This window comes from Aquila chrysaetos, chromosome 2 (genome assembly GCF_900496995.4).
Source record: "Aquila chrysaetos chrysaetos chromosome 2, bAquChr1.4, whole genome shotgun sequence".
Lineage (NCBI taxonomy): Eukaryota > Metazoa > Chordata > Aves > Accipitriformes > Accipitridae > Aquila > Aquila chrysaetos.
Genome location: NC_044005.1, coordinates 41,363,996 through 41,384,415, shown reverse-complemented (window position 1 = coordinate 41,384,415; position 20,420 = coordinate 41,363,996). Strand labels below are relative to the sequence as shown.

General features: G+C 37.5%; 1 protein-coding gene across 12 annotated transcripts in view; it reads left to right on the top strand.

Moving 5' to 3' along the window:
* The window catches only part of NUMB (NUMB endocytic adaptor protein), a 96,434-nt gene that overhangs the window by 64,934 nt on the left and 11,080 nt on the right, over positions 1-20,420 (top strand). For 4 of the 12 annotated variants that reach the window (XM_030030678.1, XM_041122070.1, XM_041122069.1 and 1 more), the window contains exons 3-5: positions 7,440-7,514; positions 12,773-12,850; positions 18,540-18,614. In XM_030030678.1, the coding sequence (XP_029886538.1) occupies positions 7,440-7,514; positions 12,773-12,850; positions 18,540-18,614 (228 nt within the window). Of the gene's footprint in view, positions 1-7,439; positions 7,515-10,267; positions 10,289-12,772; positions 12,851-18,539; positions 18,615-20,420 lie in introns of those variants that run through there. The other 8 variants (XM_030030777.1, XM_030030733.1, XM_030030768.1 and 5 more) reach the window with 3 other exon arrangements.

Genomic DNA, 20,420 nt, shown 5'->3' with positions numbered 1-20,420 from the left:
CTATTTTCTATCTAGCCCTTGCTTTGGTGGGAGATGTTTGGAGGACACCGCATTGTTCTGTATTCAAGCAGAGATAGAAGAAAAGGGAACAACTTGCGCTGAGCCCTGTGGAGTATCCTGACTGGGACCTCTGAGTGTCAGTTCTCATCCCTGGGGTCCCTGTGACCTGGCAGCGTGTTATGTCATTAGGCTATGCATGGCCCTGCTGAAACTGCTATCAGTAGGAAATAGGCCATTTCTGTCATTTTGCTGTGTGCTTTTGCACCACTCGTAGCTGCCTAGTTGTCCTCTTTTTAGTTTTGGAATTTACATATTGAACTTTATTGCTTATATATTGCAAATGTATAAATGTCATATTAAAAATAACTTCTTATTTTTAATCAGTTTATAAATACAGCTTGCATGCTATTCTATTCCTCCAGATCAGAAAGACTGGTACTCAGCACAGGTAACTGTGGCTTTTGTTTTATCTCTTAAGTGCACTTCTAGTTTGAAATAATAGTAGCTGTGAAAGAGTTTACCAGCATGTTGATGCTGAACTGCCTTTAAGTTAGGCATGTGATATTTTTGACACTGAAAGCTTGAGATGCTTGAATAGTCTTTGGAAACTACGTTAAGTATTTTTAAGAAGTTAATGTGACAAATCTGCTGATTTCTGAAACGTTGCACAGCCTTACACATTAAACACTACAAATCCCTACCTCTTAAGGCATGAACTGATGTTAGCAATGAACAATAACCATTGCTACTGAATGCTAACTCAGCAGCAAGCAAGGGTACATTTCTAAAATCCTGCAGCATTTAAGGTCACAGGAAAAAATCTTGAAGACAGCTAATTATAAAAGAATGGTGATATAACAGAAGGTGGAAGACTTGCCTGCAATATATTCCTATGCATTTTTGTCATGATTAAAGGGAATATAATGCAATCCCTAATCTTTAAACTTTTCATGCTTGTGTCCAACCCTTAGTTTTCTTTGAATAGCCTTGCAAACAAGAAGTTTTAAATGAAACTTCTTACTCAATTTTGAAACCCTGCTGTCTTTGGCCAAGGTCAAATTCTTAAATTGTTTGGTAAACTTTGAATTGTTTTAAAGATCTGACTATTAATGTTTAGAGCCATAGAAATGGTTTGGATGTCTTTTAAAATGTAATTTAGGTGTTGGAAATCAAAAAGTTGTCATTCGGTTGTACTTTTTAATTCTGAGTGTTTTGGTTTTTAAAATTAAGGCATTTCCAGTGTCATAAATGGAAACTGAATTTTTTGCAGGACTTGAAGAAAAGGTACAATGTGCACCCATGCAGTGTGTTTATAAAACTGTGTTATCAACACTTGATTTTCTTTTCTTTTCTTCTTTTGAAAAGAAAATTTTAGATTTATTTACTAATGCTGTCCTGGAAAAGTAGGAATTGCACATCGGAGCAAACAATCGAAAACCTAAGTCTAACAGTACATACATGAAGCTGTAAAGGGGCTGGGAGAAATAGTGGGTTTAAGCCTCATCAAGGGAAATTTAGGATAGGCATTAACAACAGCAACTCAGCAAAACAACCTCCCTTTCTGACAGCGAGGCATGTAAGCTACAGAGTAGAAGGTCTACCTTATTGATCTCCAGTTACAGAAATGTCATAATACGTCAAGGCTGACTTCTCTGATGTAGTTGTGGAAGTAGATCCCACCTTGAGGCAAGTGCTGTCCTACATAACCTCCTGAGTTCCTTCCCTGCCTTGTTTTAGGGATTTGTGAGAATATGAAGAATATAGCATTTGTGTATCCTGTATTGAGCTTTGCTACTTCATTTTCCATAGTCCTAACTGGAAATGTTTGTTACTTCCTCACAGTGTTGTTTCTGTTCACACTGATAAAGATGGTAAGAGAACCAGTAAGTGAAATGCACAGTGTGGCTCTTAGGTGGATGTGATGTGAAGAGACACGGAGAACTACTGGTATATAGATACTGCTTTGGTTTTAGTCAGATTCTTTTGACCCACACTATTCAGAGACATTTAGCAGTCATAGGCTGCTTACAGCTCATGTTTTGGGGGGTTTAACAGATTGATGAGGTGTTTTCATTTCTGGTGACTTAGGGAAGTGGAAGAAGTTGGACCCTAAGGATGTGTAGTGTTGTAACTAACCTGTAGCTTTGACTAAGCAGGATTAAACTTAGTTTGTTGATGCTTAATCATGGAGTTTCTGTTGTCTGTGCTTCTACAGCTCTGTCTAAGCAAACATCTCTTTCAAACCGATAAATTAAAAAAGCAAGAGCATGGGTGTGAGGGAGAAATAAACTATTGAATATTGGAATGTAAATCTTACAGAAGTCAGTAGAAAAGTAGCTCAGCTTTAAGGTGTGTCTTGGCTTTCTAGATTTAAGCTTATGTCTACTTGCAAGACAGCATTTTACTGTGAAACTGTGGAGCTCAGGCTTTAATTCTGGAACAATACCAATTCCAGAAGCATATCTACACATGCAGATGCCAAGTAGTCAGTCTTACTGTTACAAATAATACTCCAGTTGTAGAAAGAATAGTACTTACACAGAGGAAGAAAGAGGAATGTCTTTGCCTCTAGGAAAAATACCAAGGAAATGGTGGTATGCTTCTCTCTATGGCAGCTAGTTCCCTAGCACGGGACACCTTGGCCAAGACTTAGAGTAAGCTCATTTCCTGCGTCCGTTTAGTTGCAGATGTAATCTGAAGAACCTAATCTGTTATTGCAAATGAAACGGTGCATGTGAACATCTGCTGATACAGAGGGAACTTCAATGATTTGTGTAGCTGTGTCTGGAAGAGAAACTGTAATAACATTACCAGGCTTCAGCAAAGAAAACTGGCTCGAGTGAGTTGTCCAGGTGGAAGAAGTTCTGGTGAAGGATCTTTCTTTTTGCCAGCTATTATTGTTGAAGTTTGAAATTTTGAAAACTGAGTCAGCCAAGTATTTGTGAAAGAAATGAAAACAAAGAAAGAAGATCAGGGCAGTATTTCTTGTACTAGGACACAGATGGTAGATTTGTTTTGTTTCTGACCAGCAATGTTTCTGACCTGATACATCAGCCCTTGATGTTTTCTTAGGAGCAATTTCAATAGCGTATATTTGGGGTAAGGCAGTAGGACAGCTTCACAAAAAACACTTGATATAGTAACTTAAGTTGTTCATTTTTAGATGAAGTTGGAAAAAATTTAAATGGTTGAAAAAGAATAAAGTTTCTTAAGCACTTTTCAAGTTCTAAGGGCGTTTTGCTATGTGCAAGTTTAAGTTGTTCCTGTGTTGATTGCTTTCTGTTTGACTTGAGAATGATACCAAACACCACTGTTTGTGAAAAGGAACATAAAGCCCAGAGGTGAAGAGGGAAAGTTTTTGGGTTTTTTTTTTTATTACTTGCTGTACCATCATCTCATCTTTTTTTTCTGAAAATGTTAATATAAGCAATACTTCTATTTAAAAATGTTTGTGTTAAGGGGTTCTCCAACAGCCCCTGAAAATATTTTATTTGAATCAGAGCTTTTATTTTGTTACTTTGTATGTGGACTCTGCCCACAAGGATTCTAGCTTTCTGTAAAGGCATTGGTGGTTAATTTCTGGTATAATGATTAAACCTCTTACAGAACATCTTATGGCTGAGAATTGCTGATGTCATGACTATCATTCATTGGTTGCTATGGAAATTAAGTAGGAATGCATTCAATATTAATACTGCATTCCTACCATGTGCACTTTCATGATGGAAAAGTACTCACTCTCTCCAGGAATGCTAGCTGCAGTGATCCTTGTGACAAGGAGCGCGCTTTACAAGTATGTCTGGGGTACACCCTTCCTTACTCTTCTGCAAAGTCATCAGCCACCACGGTATGGCTGATGCAGTTCACATTGATTTTGTGCACCCAGTAATTATGTGTCCCAGTCCTTGAGTGTGTTTGTGGTAATGTGCCGTGATGGATTTGCATGAGATTTTACTTATATAGGACAATTCGCTGCCCAGGCACTTCACAGTATGTTTCTTCTCATTTTGTTTGAAAGGGAAGTTCCTTTCAGAGATCCTGAAAGGTTATGTATAGAAGTGTGGGATTTGTATATCTGCTTTTGAAAGTGGTTTCCATGCAATCTCTCTCCTGTGATGGGACAACAGAGTTTGGTGATGGTTTATTTTTGTGAAGTCCTGAATTCTGGTGTTTAACTTCAATTTCAGGCTGTAAGGAGCAGACCATGTCTTAATCTAACTAGCAGCTGTCTTTTCTTTCTCTATTAAATTTTGAAATGTCATTCCTAAAATGCTGTTGCATTAATAAGTTGAGCTAATATTTCAAATTTAAGGTTAGGTTGTGATATAATTACAATTTAACACTTGGGATTAAAATGTAAGGGTACTAGAAAAAGTCTCAGTCTGTAGCAGAGCTGTTTGCCAAGTTTCTTGAAAAAATATTTACTTCTTTGATTACTACCCATTAGAAGTCAGATAACTGTTATAGCACTGGATAACTACAGGAGCCATGTATATCTACTGTCAGCCTGGGGCAGGAAGTTTTTAGAAATAAGTCTGAGACTTGGAAGGGGACCTGCTGCCTAAGGGACACTTGGCTAAAAAAAGAAGAGGACCACAGCATTCTGATTATACAGTTGAAAGTTGTTTTTACAAGAAAGAAACTTAAAAATCTATTGGGATCTACAAGGAATTAACACACCACCACCCCACCCTAGAAAAAAAACAGGAAGAATTTTGAAACTGCCTGTAAAATGTACAAGGCCACTGAAACTGATAGTGATGAGCTGCTGGCTTCTGCAGAAATGGTGCAATGGGAAGAACAAGGTTTTTTTTGATGAAGGGCTTAAAGTGTAAGTGCAAACAAAGCACCTTTTGTCCTCTATATCATAAAGAAGGATTGTGTGGCAGTGTAATTTCTTTTATAATTCAGAATTGATTGATGCTCAATGAGGTCTGTGGATTGTACCCTTTTGGTGTGGGTAGATGCCCTTGATATGTGCAATAATGTCTCCATTCACTGGAGTGGAAGCAGTATTGAAAACTGCAGCTAAACTTGCTGTCTCTAGCAGCAGTGGCATGACTGATTGCTGAAAGTTGAAGCATGGGACTTGAATAGAGATTTGGCAACACAGGGGAAAATGGTTGTCTGTTTTGGAGTGTGACATGAGGCAATATTTACCCTCCTCTGTTTCTCTCTTTTCCAAGCAAAAGGCAGGTTGCCAAGTACAGGGACTGAATGGTTTGGATCTTCGGTTGGAAACGTTTTGCCTACAGTGGGGTAAATGAGATGTGCAGATAGCTCAGGAAATCTGAAAGTGGTCCTCTGCTTTTATGATACTTTACTTAATGGTGATGCAAACTAGATGGCTCATTCCACGCATATATCTTTTTTTTTTCTGTCCTCTATAAACCTCAGCCTTGTTCCTGTCTATATCCCTCCCTTTTTAAAGAGAAGTTGACAAACTTTCTTAAGTTACTAAACTCAAAACTTTCCTGTGACAAATACGTACAACCACAGAATTTCTGCATCTCTGGAACTTCCAGAGGAGTCATGGCAGAATGAAAGATCCATCTATGATAGCTATTGATATAAATACGTACTTCCAGACACATAGTAAATGCATCTTTAGTTGTTACTATTTGTGTATTTTTAGGATTAAAATTTTCTAGTTAGTGTTTGTTCTGGAGAAATGAAGATCTTGCGCAAGTGTTCAGCAAGCTCAGCTGAGGGAGTACAGTTGCTGTTTTGGCAGCTCTAGCATTCAATTATAAGGCTTCAGCCTCACAGAGCTCGTTTTGAAAAAGCTCTAAAGTGTCAGATCTCTTTTATTTATCTTGTAGTTTCTATGCAATTTATTTTTCAAGCTGTTTTCCAGCTGTGAGGGCTGGTTTAAATGAAATTCTTGCAGAATTGTTCCATCCAGATTTATTCTGTTTTAAAAATGCCACATAGTGAGATTCAATGTTAAAGCCCTCAGTCACTCAAGATCTTTTAAATCTTTCAGCAGTTTAATGATATTTAGGGTGATATGTAGAGTCTCCTCTTTTGGAGCATCTTGCCTTGCGTGAAAAAAGCCTCAACTTTCAAATTTCTATTGAAGCTTTAAAACAGTCTGAGTTTGTCCATTTAGTTGAATCTATTGTGTTATTCTGATAGAGTGCTTCAATATGGTGCTGGAGTGAAATGTTTTTTGTCCATCTAGTTAAGTATGGTGTCCTAATTAATGAAACAAGAACTGGGAGATTTCAGATAACTCATGACAATATTCTGTGATGGAGTGGGACTTTCAATAGATTATTAAACCTAGGTTTACCACTGCATCAAGTGACACAAGTACTGATTCTGATATTTTAAAACCATTTCTTCACTCTCTAGCTAGTCTAGAACATAAATGCAGAATTGCATACAATTCTTACAATGTCACATAAATTGGGTAAGTTTTTTTTGACCTATTCCTCTTACTACAAAACTTCAGAAAGCTTTTATTTAATAGTTTCTATGGTTTTCTTCAAGAGTTAAGTATTTTGAATAAGGATATGAATGTTTCTGAGAGAACATTTCCTTCCCCTATCAAAAAGAACTATGATTGGAAAAGGTAGGGAGAAATTGGAAAACTTAGAGCTTCCCCACCCACCGCCGAATGTAAAATGAAACTATCCGCAGTACCCTGAGCACTACAATCCGATATATTTCTTGAAATTGCTTTCTCTGCAGGCTAATATTATTCTAGGTTATTAATTTAAAAGCTTTGAAACTTGCAGTTTCTATTCGCTGTTGTTTTGCTGGTTTTTTTTTTAAGTAGTGCTTGATAAGATGAATATCCAGAAAACTGATATTTTAAAAAACTTTTTGTGAGAATGATGAATGTTTCAGTGTCCACATAAGAGCCTGGTGTTGTAATGAAGATAAAAAATTTTGGTTTACAACTTTTAAAAGCGGGCAGGGGGAGGGAAAGAAGGATATTTTCTGTTTGCAAGATTGAAATCTCTTGTATTTGGGCATGAACATTCAAATATATTTGGTTATTTTAGTATGTAGTATTGTTCCATTTTTGATACTAAATATATTTATCATTATTCAAAAAAAATTTATTCACAGTCATCTCTATATTGACTTAAGTTTTTCATGCCATGCTAGTAAAGAAAAGTGACTAAAGCTCATTCTGAATAAGCAGGAAAATACAGTTCTACTTTTCAATTTAATTTTTTTTCCCCGAGTAAGGGAAGTCTGTCTTTCCCTCAGAATTTCTAGATGTATTATGCTTTTTTACTTATGCTGGTGCCCCATATAAATACAAAGTCAAACCTCCAAATAGAGGTCTCAAAAGAAGGCTAGCAAAGTGCTGTTAGTGTCTATCATCTCAGCTGTACTGAGATGAATTCAGAGATTGGATTTTTAAACCAGGGAGTTTAAGGAGCTACTGTTAAGCTTTTCTCCCCCTATTCTCTTTCCTGCAGTACTTGGGACATGTTGAAGTTGATGAATCCAGAGGAATGCATATCTGTGAAGATGCTGTGAAGAGACTGAAATCTGTATGTATATTTGTTTCATGAAAAGGTTGGCTTTGGGGCTGTGAGCATTACGGGAAAAGGTCCATTCGGCAGCAGTGCCCCAGCTAAGGACTGAACTTTTGACCCATGTTAGGAGAACAGTTGGCCGGTTTGAGAGCACTGCTGTGGTTAGGGGGACATGCTAATCTGATGATGAGAGGGAGAGAGTTACAACTGTTCTTCCTACTTGCAGAAACTATTTGCAAAACAAATGTGTAAAAATCCTCTGTGACCTTTCAGACTAAGTTGGTACCCACATGGGACTTCAATCATTGTTTTTTAACAGTTCTTTCTCCCTCTCTCTCTCTCTTCCTCTCCCGCTCTCTCTCCCTCTGTTGCCTGCCACCTTAATAGTGACTTAATTCACTGTTGTTATACAAAATATTACTTGATTTAGGCTGCTTTTTTCTAATGCACTGCAACATTGTAGTCATGCATGAAATAATCTGGCTTGCATCTGCTCAAAGTGGCCCGAAGGCTGCCTAATTCTGATATGTCATGAAGTGGGCTGCTCTTAGTTTGGCTTCTGTGAACGTTTGCTCCTGTAAATGGCACTCGTTCAAGGCTCTTTTGTGTTTCTGTGGCTCATTTGAAGAGGTCTTGTCATCTCTTTCCTGCAGTAGCAATATCACAAAATCTTGTGGAAATAGCAAACTCCGCAAAGGCAGTGATCAGTCTATCAAGGAACTGAGGCTGAAACAGCATTGAAGAGAACAGAAGGAGAAAGGATGTTAACTTTTGAAGTTTGAATGGAGATAGAGAACTGCAATCCTTTTCATCACTTCCTTTATGTGTCCTAGCTATATACATTCCTCAGTGATGCCTTAGTGGAAGAAACTCTTATATCCTTGCAGCTCCACAAAATTACTGAAAGTACATCAAACACCTCTACTGTACCTTTCCTAACTTAAGGTATCTGCCACTGGACATCACTTTTTTTCCTTACCAAATGTGGGAGCTCAACTTCCAACTAGACCTGTTCTTCCCTTCTTCCTAGCACATGACAGAGGATTATAGTTATCTTTTCTTCCTTCTGTTCTCCTGTAAAGTTTCTGAACTGGTTTAGTGCTCTGATTAAAATCAAGTCTTTTCATTCTTTTCTCTTTCAGCTAATGTATAGCAACCTGTTAAAGCTGCATCCCGTCTGTTCCCATTCAGTCCAACAGTGATTGGTGATTGATTTTTATTAAAAAGGGCCATACAAAATATAAATTAGTTTCTTTATTCTGTGGGTTTAGTTTATGTAGCTAAAAGTGCAAGTACTGACCACATAATGAATTGCATCTGGTTTTGTCCCATTCTGGTTTTTGTTCTATCAGAATACTTTCTATTAGCACACCAAATAACACTGCAGTATCTATTTCATGCTACTTCTCTCATTTTGTTCCCTAGGGAGCTATGTTGTGAAGTAGTTGTTCTCTAGTTTTTTTGTAAACTTTAAGCCCGCAAGCCAGTTAAGTGTACCTAAGCTTATAAATAATGAGACACAGTAAAGGCATAGTGCCCAGTTTCTTCTGGAATCTGGATAATTCCAGGTTTGTGATTCTTGATCACCTGAATTGCTGATTCAAATGTCAGACTTGGATATCTGACTTCTACAGTGCATTCTCTGGAAGTAAATAATTTCTTTTCCCTCTTCTGTGCTATGTCTTTATTCCAAATTGTGGATGGCATCAATTTCCCCATTCTCATAAATTCAGTGTCTTTCTTCAGATAATTTTGATTTCTTCTGCTGTTTGAAGTTTTTGGTGTCTATATATAAACTGGACACCAGCACATGTCTCTTACGATTGCTATCTGCATTGTGTCTTTTGTCAGTGTTGGAAGTTGAGAAGCAGAGGTGAAATTCTCATTGGGCCCCAAGAGGAAGATTCAGATTACTGAAACTACTTTGTGTGCTTTAGTTGCTAGACTCCATCAGATCCAAGGTTCATTTGGAGCTGCTCACTGCAATTCAACCCCTGCCCCCCACGCCCAGTGTGTAGGTTTTAAACCGGGGGCATTTCTTTAGGACTCTAATATTACTGAAAGCTCTTCTCTGTACAATTTGCTCTCTTAATTAGCAAAAGTCAAACCACTGGATGATGTTTTGGCATGCAAGGAATGTGATAAGAAAACAGTTTGTTCTTTTGGTAGTCTCTTGCTTTCACAGTACTTGGTTATTTTGATGGGCTTTCTCTTGGTCTTGAAAGAATTACAAGTTTGAGCTGCAGTGCTCCAACTGAAAGACTAACTTAAGGGAAATTGGACTTCGCTTTTCATAGGGCTAAACTGCATTGAAATGTATGTGACCTCTTTTAATCTTTATTGTTTTCTCTGCAGGTAACATGAAGGTTTTATAAATCCAGTCAATAAAAATTAGACAGAACTGTTGAAATACCTGTATCTTGTAGCTTCTAAAATTAAGTTCTGTCTATCTTTACTTATTTTAATAGATAAACTTTTTTTCCTCTTAATTCTTGTTCTCCAACAGTTGGCAATTCATTTGCAGAACTGAAGCCTGTTCTTTTTTAAGGCTGACTAATGGATTTTAAAACATTTTATGGGATTTGTCAAGAAGAACAGTGTTAATCTTGGTTTTAGGAATAGCTTAATTTCTACTTTGCTTTTTGAAAGAAAAGATGCAAACAAATCTTTCTGTCTCTTTATTGTGGGAAATAACCTAACCTTTCAGGGTTTTTTTTATTACCTGCTCGATTAATGTGGCGTGATTATTTTTGAGCATTGCATCTTGCAGAACTTGAAACCAGATGATGGTGAGCATTTTATTCAGGCATTGTTTAATTGACAACTGAGTAAAAGAAGCCACTTTTAGCTAGAGAATCCCTCATCCATACTGTATTCTGTTGCAGTTTTATAGCTCTGAAATCACACACCAACAATACTATAATGTGCAGTTGTTATATAGTTCAGAATGAATGAAGACAAACTTGAGTTATGTCCCTATATTCTGTCTGATGAAATGCACCACAGCCTCATTAATAGATAAGAAACCCATGTATTCAGCTATCAGTCTATTATGAACATGGGTTTATATTACCAATGGAGCTTACATTTTTCCCTTAGTAGGATATACTGCTAACTGTGTATACATTTCATATCTGGTAGGATCCTTGTGTTTGGACACTAAGCTCTAAGTGGTTTGTTCAGAACCATCTCACTGAATTTAAAATATTTAGCGCAAACTGGAAAATAACTTTGTAAGGGCCCTGTAAGTGTATTTGACTCAGGTATGGGAACAGCATATAAAGACAAAAGTATACTCTCTCATGTCATTTTTTGATATTAAATGAGCTTTAGCGTGTAGTATTGGTTTCTAACTTGCCACTTTTTGTTTTAAATGATGCATTTGTTTTAATATATGTTCTTGTTTTAGCAGGTAAAGAGACATAATTTAATATTTTAAAACATGCATTAGTTATCTCTAAACTACATTAACTTAGTGTTGTTTAAAACCTATTTTGCATGATGTCTTTTCCATTAACCTTGTCCAGTTTATTAAAAACAATAATCTTGTTTAACAAGCGTTTTGCTGAGAGCAAAATTAACCATCACCTAAAAATGAGGTAGCTTCTGGTGAATCTCTTTAGCTTCTGCTATCTTTAAAAAGCTGTTATTTAGTGTAATGCAATAGTCATTGCTCAACTTGGCAGCAGCATCCAACCCCTTCTCATTATGTACACAACACTGTGATTAATCCATTAGTTCCCCTCCTAGTGTTTAGCATACCCTGTCCAAATACATAACCATTCCTGCCTCTAAAAATTGTTAAGCTTTTCAGCTGACTGAACTTAGAGATGTTCTTTATACAGTGTCTGAGTTGACATAAATATGTTACAGATACTTGGTGAAAAGCTCTGTGGAAGGACGTTGGGCAGAGAGGCACACAGCAGCAGAAGTCAGGAAATGAAAAGTCGGGATTGACACTCCCTTCTTAACTTTGTGTTTCCTGGCCTTTGTTGGCTTGCGTCAGAACCATAGCTTTGTTTTAAATATAACCTTGTTTATCAATCAATTCTTGAGACACTGTCTCAGGATATTTGTAATAATATTTTTAATATGGTATTGTTATCAGCGATCAACAGGTTGGAATTGCACAGTGTTAATCTGGGGTCAGGGGCTGTTACAAAGACACTGTCTGTCTCATCTGCAACTCTCCACCTCCTCCCTGTTACTACTATACCATAGCTTTCTTACAAGTGAAACAATTTGGAAAGATAGCAGGAACAGTGATATGCTTTGTGCCAGCTTCCCTCAAACACAGAGCAGCATGTGGCTGTGCTCGCAGAGTGCCAGGCGTGGTGAAGTGTTCTTTCAGGAGATGGGTTCAGATCTTGCGGTTTTATTTTCACAGTCTGGTAACAAAATAAAGCCAGTAAACTAAACTGCATGCAAATATGCTTAAAATTGTGTGCTGCCTTTTTCTTAATGTGAACTGGGCAATCAGTATAATTGCTTCCAGGCTGAAGAAATTTAGGAAGTTGTAGTTCAGCTCTTGGTATCTTTGCACTTGCCTAACTGTCTGTCCCTGTCTGACCTGACTTTAAAGGGTCTTGTTCAGCCTATCAGTTCAGAGTTGTAGAATGAATATTTAGTATTTGTATAAATACTGTATAAAGCCTTGGAAGGCTTTAGAAAGAGTGAAAGGGGAAGGGATCTCATTTGTGTTTAAGTTGTACCACAAGGTAAGATGAAATTCCTTACTGTTCAGAGAAGACTGCATAAGATGTGAAGAGTAAGAGTAGCATGTAAACCAAAGCAACAAATAAATGGAATAAAATAAAGCAGTATTTAACCCTGCTTTATACCAGCCATACATGCTGCTTCTGCTTACAAAGCATTTGCTTTGGGAAAAAGTGATCAATACAGAGCAAACTTGACTGTAATTCCGGAGTTAGAACTTTGCATTTCACAAGAGCCTGTACAGTATTTTAATTGTTTAACCACCACATCTGCTGCCAAGTTTGGTTTATAATCTAACTAAAAGGGACTAAACAAGGGAGAGTGAAAATAAAGTAACCACTTTGCATGAAATTGGGGCTGAGGTTTTCTTCTTTCCACCAATTTCAGGGCAGTAGCTTATTAGAATTGTGTGCGTGCCCTTTGATCTGCATTTTCATGGGATTATTTTCACATTTGCCTGTCGCACCTTCTCATGGATAACTCTAAAAACCCCTTCCTTTCCCTCCAAACCCTATTCTTGTGTGTGCTTGTTGGTTTGAAACCCTGGGACATTTTAGCTACCTACAGTAATAGCGCTCGACTTGTCCCCCCTGTTCCTCCAGGAAAGGAAGTTCTTCAAAGGCTTCTTTGGAAAAGTAAGTTTAATGCCTCATTTGTGCTTGCACTATAAGGAGTTACATCCCTGGTATAGCACTGCCATAAAATCAGGGTGTTGAGAGTCCCCTAATCCATTTCAGAATATTTGCTTCTAAAACAGACGTGGAAAAATGTTTATCAAACAAAGAATATGGTTAAAAAAGCAACCTGAAACAGAAACTTAAATCCATATGGACTCTATCGGAAATTCAGTGTTCTGAACTGATTTGGTCTTCCTGAAAAAAAATGTGAATTTTCCTTTTAAACTCTTAAACTTGCGCCAGCCTACATCACCTGGGTAGATATCTACAGAGCAGCTGGGGTCTGTGCCTTGTAAGTGCTTCATGATCGGCTGCCTGGCACCATGAGTTGACCCCCAGATGTTAGCACTGGGAGAAAGCAGTGTGCTGCTTTCACATACCATCTCTTAAACCTTTCTTTTTGGAGCACAGATAAGACCAGGCATTTACCTACTATGTTTTTGTAACTGCAACTCAACTGTATAACTGAAAAATTTACTGTTTCTGTCGTTGCTCTTGTTTTCATGAGGACAGTGTCTTAGACGCAAAGGGAAACAACTCTTTGTCCTGATTAAGAATGTGCTGTACTGACAGCTGGGTGATTTTATTCCTGCTGTCTACATAAGGCAGTGCATGTAGACCTCGGAAAGAGCGCTCTCTCTTTTACCTCTCATCTGTTCCCTAACTCTGTGTTTAAAATTCCTGTAAAACATTTTAATTTAGTTTTCCTATGGAGTTAATGTAAGATACAGTTTCTGAAGTACCTTGTTATAAGATGAATCTTGGCTTAAATAGAAGCTAACAGGTTTGTTACATACAAAAGTCTTGTGGAACAGATTATTCTCTGGTCACAAATTTGTTTTGGCTTTGCTTGGGGAGTAAATAAGGTTTTTTCAGCTACTCCTTTTTCACCTTTCACTCAGTGATGCATGTCACACAGGGACAGCTGTTTTCCCAATTCAAGTTTCTTCCTATGATCAGGGAAAGCATACATCTAAAGTGTAGTGACGGTGAAGTAAGAGGCTCTTTCTTTTATTTTTTTTCTTTTTTCTTTTCTTTTTTCTAATGGCCAAAATACTGTAGGTAGGAGATCTGTCAGATTAATCAGATCATTCCTATGTGCAAATGAAATTTAAGAGCTGAAATCTACGAAGACTGGAGTCAAAACATGCCATTTGCTTTATAACTGAAAATGCTAAATACTACTTAAAATTTGTTTAAAACAAACAAACAGAAAAAACCCCACCTCAACCTGATCAGATATGTTAGTTTTCTTTCTGCGTGTTGGTATTAACTTCTGTTAGAGTACATAAGAAAGCGAAGATGTAAAAGCACAGATGTTTGCATAGCACTTAATTAAAAAAGGCAAAGACAGATTTTTATCTATTAAATATGCTAGCTTCCCCATTACATCTTAGTTGCTTTTTTTATGAAGTCCGGTACTTTACCACAGCCTTGTAGATTTGCTTTGTCTTTTATTATAATATTTTGCCAAAGAGGGACCTACTTCTACTTCAGCCTGTAAAGTTCCGTTAATTAGCACTGAAACCACTTAAAATCCATAGTGTTTAGATATCCCCACAGCATCAATATGACAGTGCCTTTATTACAGCTTTGGCCTACAATGGTAGCCCAAATCTAGGGAAAAACTGCAAAAAAAGGGACAGCTGTTCTCTTATTAATAATTGAGAAATATTAATAACTCTTACATATTTTGACTCTCATCTATGATTTCTCCGCAGATGCCTTGCATTGGGATTAATATAATATTCTGAGCTGCTTAAAACATGCTAGCAGCTTTCAAAAAGTCAGTCTAGACAGGTTTGCTGCTTTCCCTGTCCATATTTTTCTCCCCCTAAAAGGTAAATCTGACTGATTTCTGTCCAGAAATATTCAAGTGTTTGGTATTGAAAATACTTTCTTTTCAATTTTAAATAGAAATGAGATGTCTGTTGATAGCTCCAGGTTAGGCTTCTGCAGTTTTGTGTAGTGTATGCAACGTAACCAAATCAACTGCCTTTTTAGGCAGCTCTTCATATTTTAAAACTGAAGCTTTTCTGTTGTAGTGAATAGTAGTACAGATTCAGTGATCTTTCTCCTGTTTTGCTTCCACTGAGTGCATGTATTTCTCATCACGCAATGTTTTATACAGAGTCTGAAATGAAAAATTTTCTTTATATGTACTTCAGACTCCAGATAAACCTTATAGCTGTTTGTAAGTCCCAGGACAGAATAAAATAGGCAGAATGATTAGAAACAATTTAGAAGTATTTAAAAAATGCATTATTGGGCAACTTTAATTGTGCTCTGGCATCCTTAAAACTTTATTTTCTACCTTACAATATAGCTGCTACTTACCTCCACGTTCCTATGACTTCTAACAGTTAAATTGTCATGACCTGTGCTGTTGATTAGCAGATGTGCATTTTTCATTTAGTCTAGTTCGTGGTTTGGGGTTTTTGGGGGGTTTGTTGGTTTTGGTTTGGTTGGTTTTGGGGGGTGGGGTGGGGTTGTGGTTTTGGGGTTTTTTGGGGTTTTTTTTGTGGATGCCTGTCTCTCAGGCATTGCCAGCTTGTCGGAGAGGTTTCCCCGTGCTTAACCTGCAGTGGTCCTGCTTTGTCTTCAGGCCTCGTTGTCTGTTAGGACGGGTGCCTCACCCGCCCCCCGGAGACCTCTGAGGACTCTGAAATTAGTCCAGATAACGTATTGGAGCAGATTACTGACCTCCTAAGAAGTGCTGAGCAGCGAGGTTTCTATCGGGGCTGACTCAGCACTGATAAATCGGGCTCCCAGGAGTCACTGCCACACGTGGCTCTCCTCCAGCAGTGCTGTCATCCAAAAGCTCTTGAATACGATGACAAGCTACTGATATGGATGTCTAGATGAGTCCCTTAGTAGCAACTTTTAAGACCACAGTGTTCCAGTAGATATTGGCCATTTGCTTTAAATACTTTTGTTTGGAGTCACCTATACCTTTCAGAGTTTATTACACAAGCTGCAATCCTGCACTGGAGTTCACTTCCCATGCAGTATCTTGCATCTGGTCTGATTTTTGTCCGGTGTGTGCCAGGAGTGCAAATGCTTATACTTAATTTGTAATCACGATATACTTGGCACTATCCCACCCATAAGGGAGTAGTACTTTGATTTGTATATCCAATATAAACTGGTTTGGAGAAGTATGTTCCTTTATGCATTACCTGTAGGCACAGATAAGCTGAGGATTCAGTAGATGCGCAAATCATATGTTGCCCAACAGTAGTAGCTGTGTGTTTGGTATACAGATGGTAAGGCCTTACTCCTATGTGCTGCATCCACCATAAATCTAGAAGAAGGAATTGGGAGATAAAAGTGTGTTTTGTTTTTCTCTTAGTGTAGCAAACCCATCTTTGGTTATCTTGTATGAGGAACCTTAGTTTCCAGTGGGAGAGGAGGACTTAGCCCTTTAGCCTTTTCATTTTATTCCAAGAAACATGAATAGCTATTCTAAATCCTCATTTGGTAAAATAGCAGGTGAGGAGTAGCTCTGCTGAAGGTCAGTACTGCTTTATGAAGTACCCAGCTCAGTTAAACTTGACTTTAATACAGACTTCAGGAACTGTTCACTATTTCTACAGAAACAAGGTTTTTATTGTTGGGCAAGGATATGTATCTGTTTCTAATGATGGTAATCTAAACCAAACAGTTACCTGCAGGCATTGTCTTCTCTTGATTCTTTGTATTTGCTTGAAATAAAGATTTAAGACTGTTAATGGCTTATAAGAAACTGGTACTCCTTTTTAAAACAGTTCAAGGAGACAGACCTCTACAAACCACTTGGTTTTGGGATTAATAGCAACTTTCAGGCTATGGAAGCTAGCTGAGCATTGAAAATATAGCCTATGTTTTGTGGGTATTGATATTTACAGCCTTTTAAGACCAAAAATTAAAAGTGACTTTTAAATGCTGCAATAGTTTTTAACAGATATATGGTAAATTTAAGTACATCTTCCTTTGTGCATTATACTCTTTCCCTTAAGCATTCTAGAATCTGACAGTTTTACTTTAAACCTTCTCTGGGGTATCCAGCAGGCTGGATGGACATTTAGAAACTTGCTTCTGCAGGCACTTCTCTTGTAGCTTGCTTTCATGCTGTGCTTATTTTCTCTCTTTTCTTTTAATCACTCTTCCATACAACTCAGTGCCATTCTCTGTTCTCACCAAGCTTTTTGAAAACGCTCGGGGTGTCATTGCTGCTTCTGAAATTGGGACAGATAGTTCCTCCCCCAAAACAAACAGAAGTTCTGCCAGGCCCGTTTTCTTCACACTTGCTGCTTTCTCTGAGAATGAAACCAATGTGATATAGCAGGAGACTTTTCAGTCCAAGATATTTCATCCTTACAGTGTTAAAATTGGTGTTGCAGACATAGAACATGTGGTGGCTTATGCCAGAATGTGTACTTGCTCCATTACTTGCCATATGAATATAAATTATATACATCTGCAATGAACTATTAAAAAAAAATTAATTGCAATGTGTGCATGAAGCCACTAGCTGATATCCCCTCATCTTTTTTTGTTATTGTTGCTCTCTTCACTCCCTGCAGTGGTCTGTGGTGGGTGCCATTAGCAGCCACAAACTGTGTAAACCCAGTGCTTCAAAAAACATTATGGGGAGAATGTTTTATTAGCTGGCTTTAAGTATGGGGCTTGTGAATTAAAGTAATGTGTTTAAAAAAAGAAAAAAAAGATTATTTTTCTAGTAGTAGTTCTCTGTAACAAGCAGTAAAATTATGTTGACATCTTGTACCTATTTTCTGTTCAATGAATTAGTTTCAGAAGAATATGGTGTCAAGTGTTTATACTGTTTTCTGTAACCTTCCCTTAAAAAGTAAACAGCCTAGAAAGAATCTGTAGTTTAAATGGCTCCTGAAGCCTTCCTGCGCTTCCCACTTTTACTTACCCTCAGCTTGTGGCAGCTGAAAGTTCCCACAGTCAGATCTTGGATAAAAGCCAGACCGCTCCTCCGCTGCGTCAGGCTGCCACACACCATTGCTTTTTTTTAAGATACACACCAAATGATCAAGAAATTGTATTTTTCTACCTCTCTTCCAAGATGTGACATATAACTCTTAATAAATTAATGAAACATGTATGGATGATTGATCTTAGTATTAAGCTCATAACACAGTAACTGATGATTTTTGGGTGCTTTTAACACTGGTTTAAGGTGATGCCATGATTTTGCCATGTGACTATTGGGGTAGAGGGTAGGGCTGGTGGAAATATCAGGTAAGAATTTTCCTATGTTTAAACTTGTGCTAAAGAAGCTACCTGTGGTGTAACTCCTTATGAATTAATGTCTTCCGACTCTTTAGTGAAATTCTTCACCCACTTGGTCAGTCTTGAATTCTTTACTGTTAGTGGATGTACACCTTATTTTTGCCTCCACCTGTTCTGTGCCCTATCCCTATCCCTATGATATGCTGTTTCTGAAATACTCTCTTTGGCTTGGTTCTCTGAATGTTTTGCAACTTGGATTGAGTGTCTGGCTTTGGGCACCCTACTGACCGTGGACTTCATCTACACTTAATGTTACGGTTCTTGGAAAGGGGAAGCGGGTGGCAGTCTGATGCTTTTGGCATAAAACTGTTTTTTTTTCTTTCCTTTTTTTAAATTTTTTTGAAAGTCTGGGAAGAAAGCCGTTAAAGCAGTCCTGTGGGTTTCGGCGGATGGACTCAGAGTTGTAGATGAGAAAACAAAGGTTAGATTTCCCTGGACAAAAGTTTTAAATCTCTCTATAATAACATATGTGCTATAACTTTAAATGGACACCAATCTTTATGTTAATGCAAATGTTGGCATTTGAAAGGAAGACTGAAGTGTATAATTAGTTTAATTATTTCTTGCTTTGTAAACATATGTATGCCTGCTAATTTTTTTCCTCCAGTTAATTTCACACTACTTTCAAGACACATTTCATAAAATGTGGCAGGTAGCACGAGCTTGGAATATTTTTTTTTTTATTGCATTTACTGGAAGAACCATTTTTTCCCTGTAAGTTCTGTTGACATTGAACTTGGAGAGTCCTTTGACTTTGTTCTGCACCACTGCAGAAGGCTGCGGTAGTAATACATGAGCAAACTCATGTTAATCAATGTAATTTTCAGTGCATCCAAATGCTAGAATGGGTCTGAATGAACAAGAGATAGCTTCCAAAAATGCAATGAAGAGACTAAATGAAATAGGGGGGTTGTGCCTTCAGACTCAAGCTAAATAGTAACTGAGTATCAAATTCAATAATTTCTAATTCTAATATCTAAGCTGTTGGTCTAAAGTAGAAGACTAATGTGTTTGTGGCATCCTTCTAGATTGTTTTACAATTTTTTTGATTGTGAAATGGCAGTATGTACCACCAAGGTGCCTGTGTGCAAGTAATAGCAAACAATTCTTGGTTTTATGTACATGCAGGCAATTAGAAATAGGAGCTTTAGGCTTGCCTCTGTAAGTGAACTAGTATTTTAAAAGATGGCATGGCTATCGGAACAATTTTTACTCTCATTAGTCTGAAATTAACTCATTTTATATTCATGTCATTTAACCCTTACTTTGTCAACCTAAAAGATGATTTCTACAAGCCAACACTGAGAAGCAGGTAGAGATAGTTCATATCCCTCTGCAGTTCGGCTGCCTGTCAAGTACCTGCTCTGTGGCTAGACTTCTCAAGGGCTGCTGTTATGGTATGGTTCATCAGCACTAAAGTTACTGTCTCTTAAGAATTCAGTTTCTAATAGAAACATACTGATGTAGGTGAATTCATTCTACTGATTGCCTCATTTAAAAAATAATAATACATTTATTATTTTTAGAAATGTTACTGCATATATCTAATCTTTTAAAATTGAATTTTAATAAGTTGTGCAGACCCTGGAGGTAATTAAAAGTATAGGACTTAAAAAGAGAATATACTATTGCCTCCTGGTGGTTGAATACATTAGCACAGGTGCCAAGTACCAACCACCAACCAAAAGAAACAATTTTGGAAAAAAATGTTGAAAAAATAATTTTTAATGAAGATGGCATAGTTCTTAAACTATACTATCTCCTTGTTGGAAACAATTCTCCCATCAATCTATGGGAACAAATCAGGGGTGTTTGATACTACCAGTGCTGCTGGTGCTTCTCCATTGCATCCCTGCTTAGCTAATTGGCAGATCAGCTTTTGCTTTTTGTGTAGCAGCTGCTAGACCTTTTCACACATGCAGATCTCTCCCATAAGTTTCAGCGTCGTGTTTTATCCACAGTAAATATTTTTTGATTGCAAGACTACCAGAGCTGCTGTAAAAATAAAATAAAACAAAAATGTGAGCTCCATAGTCTAGAGGAGAGATCTTAGGAATTGTTTGGGTCCCTAAATTCTTAAGTGGTGCCTTGGCACACTTCTACCAAAGGTGGCTGGTGGAAAATCTCTTCTGTCCTTTTTGTTTCATACTGGGAATAGATTCTGAATGGTGAATTCATTAACAGATAACTATAGCCACGTCAGGTTATCCTCTTTTTAGTATAACTC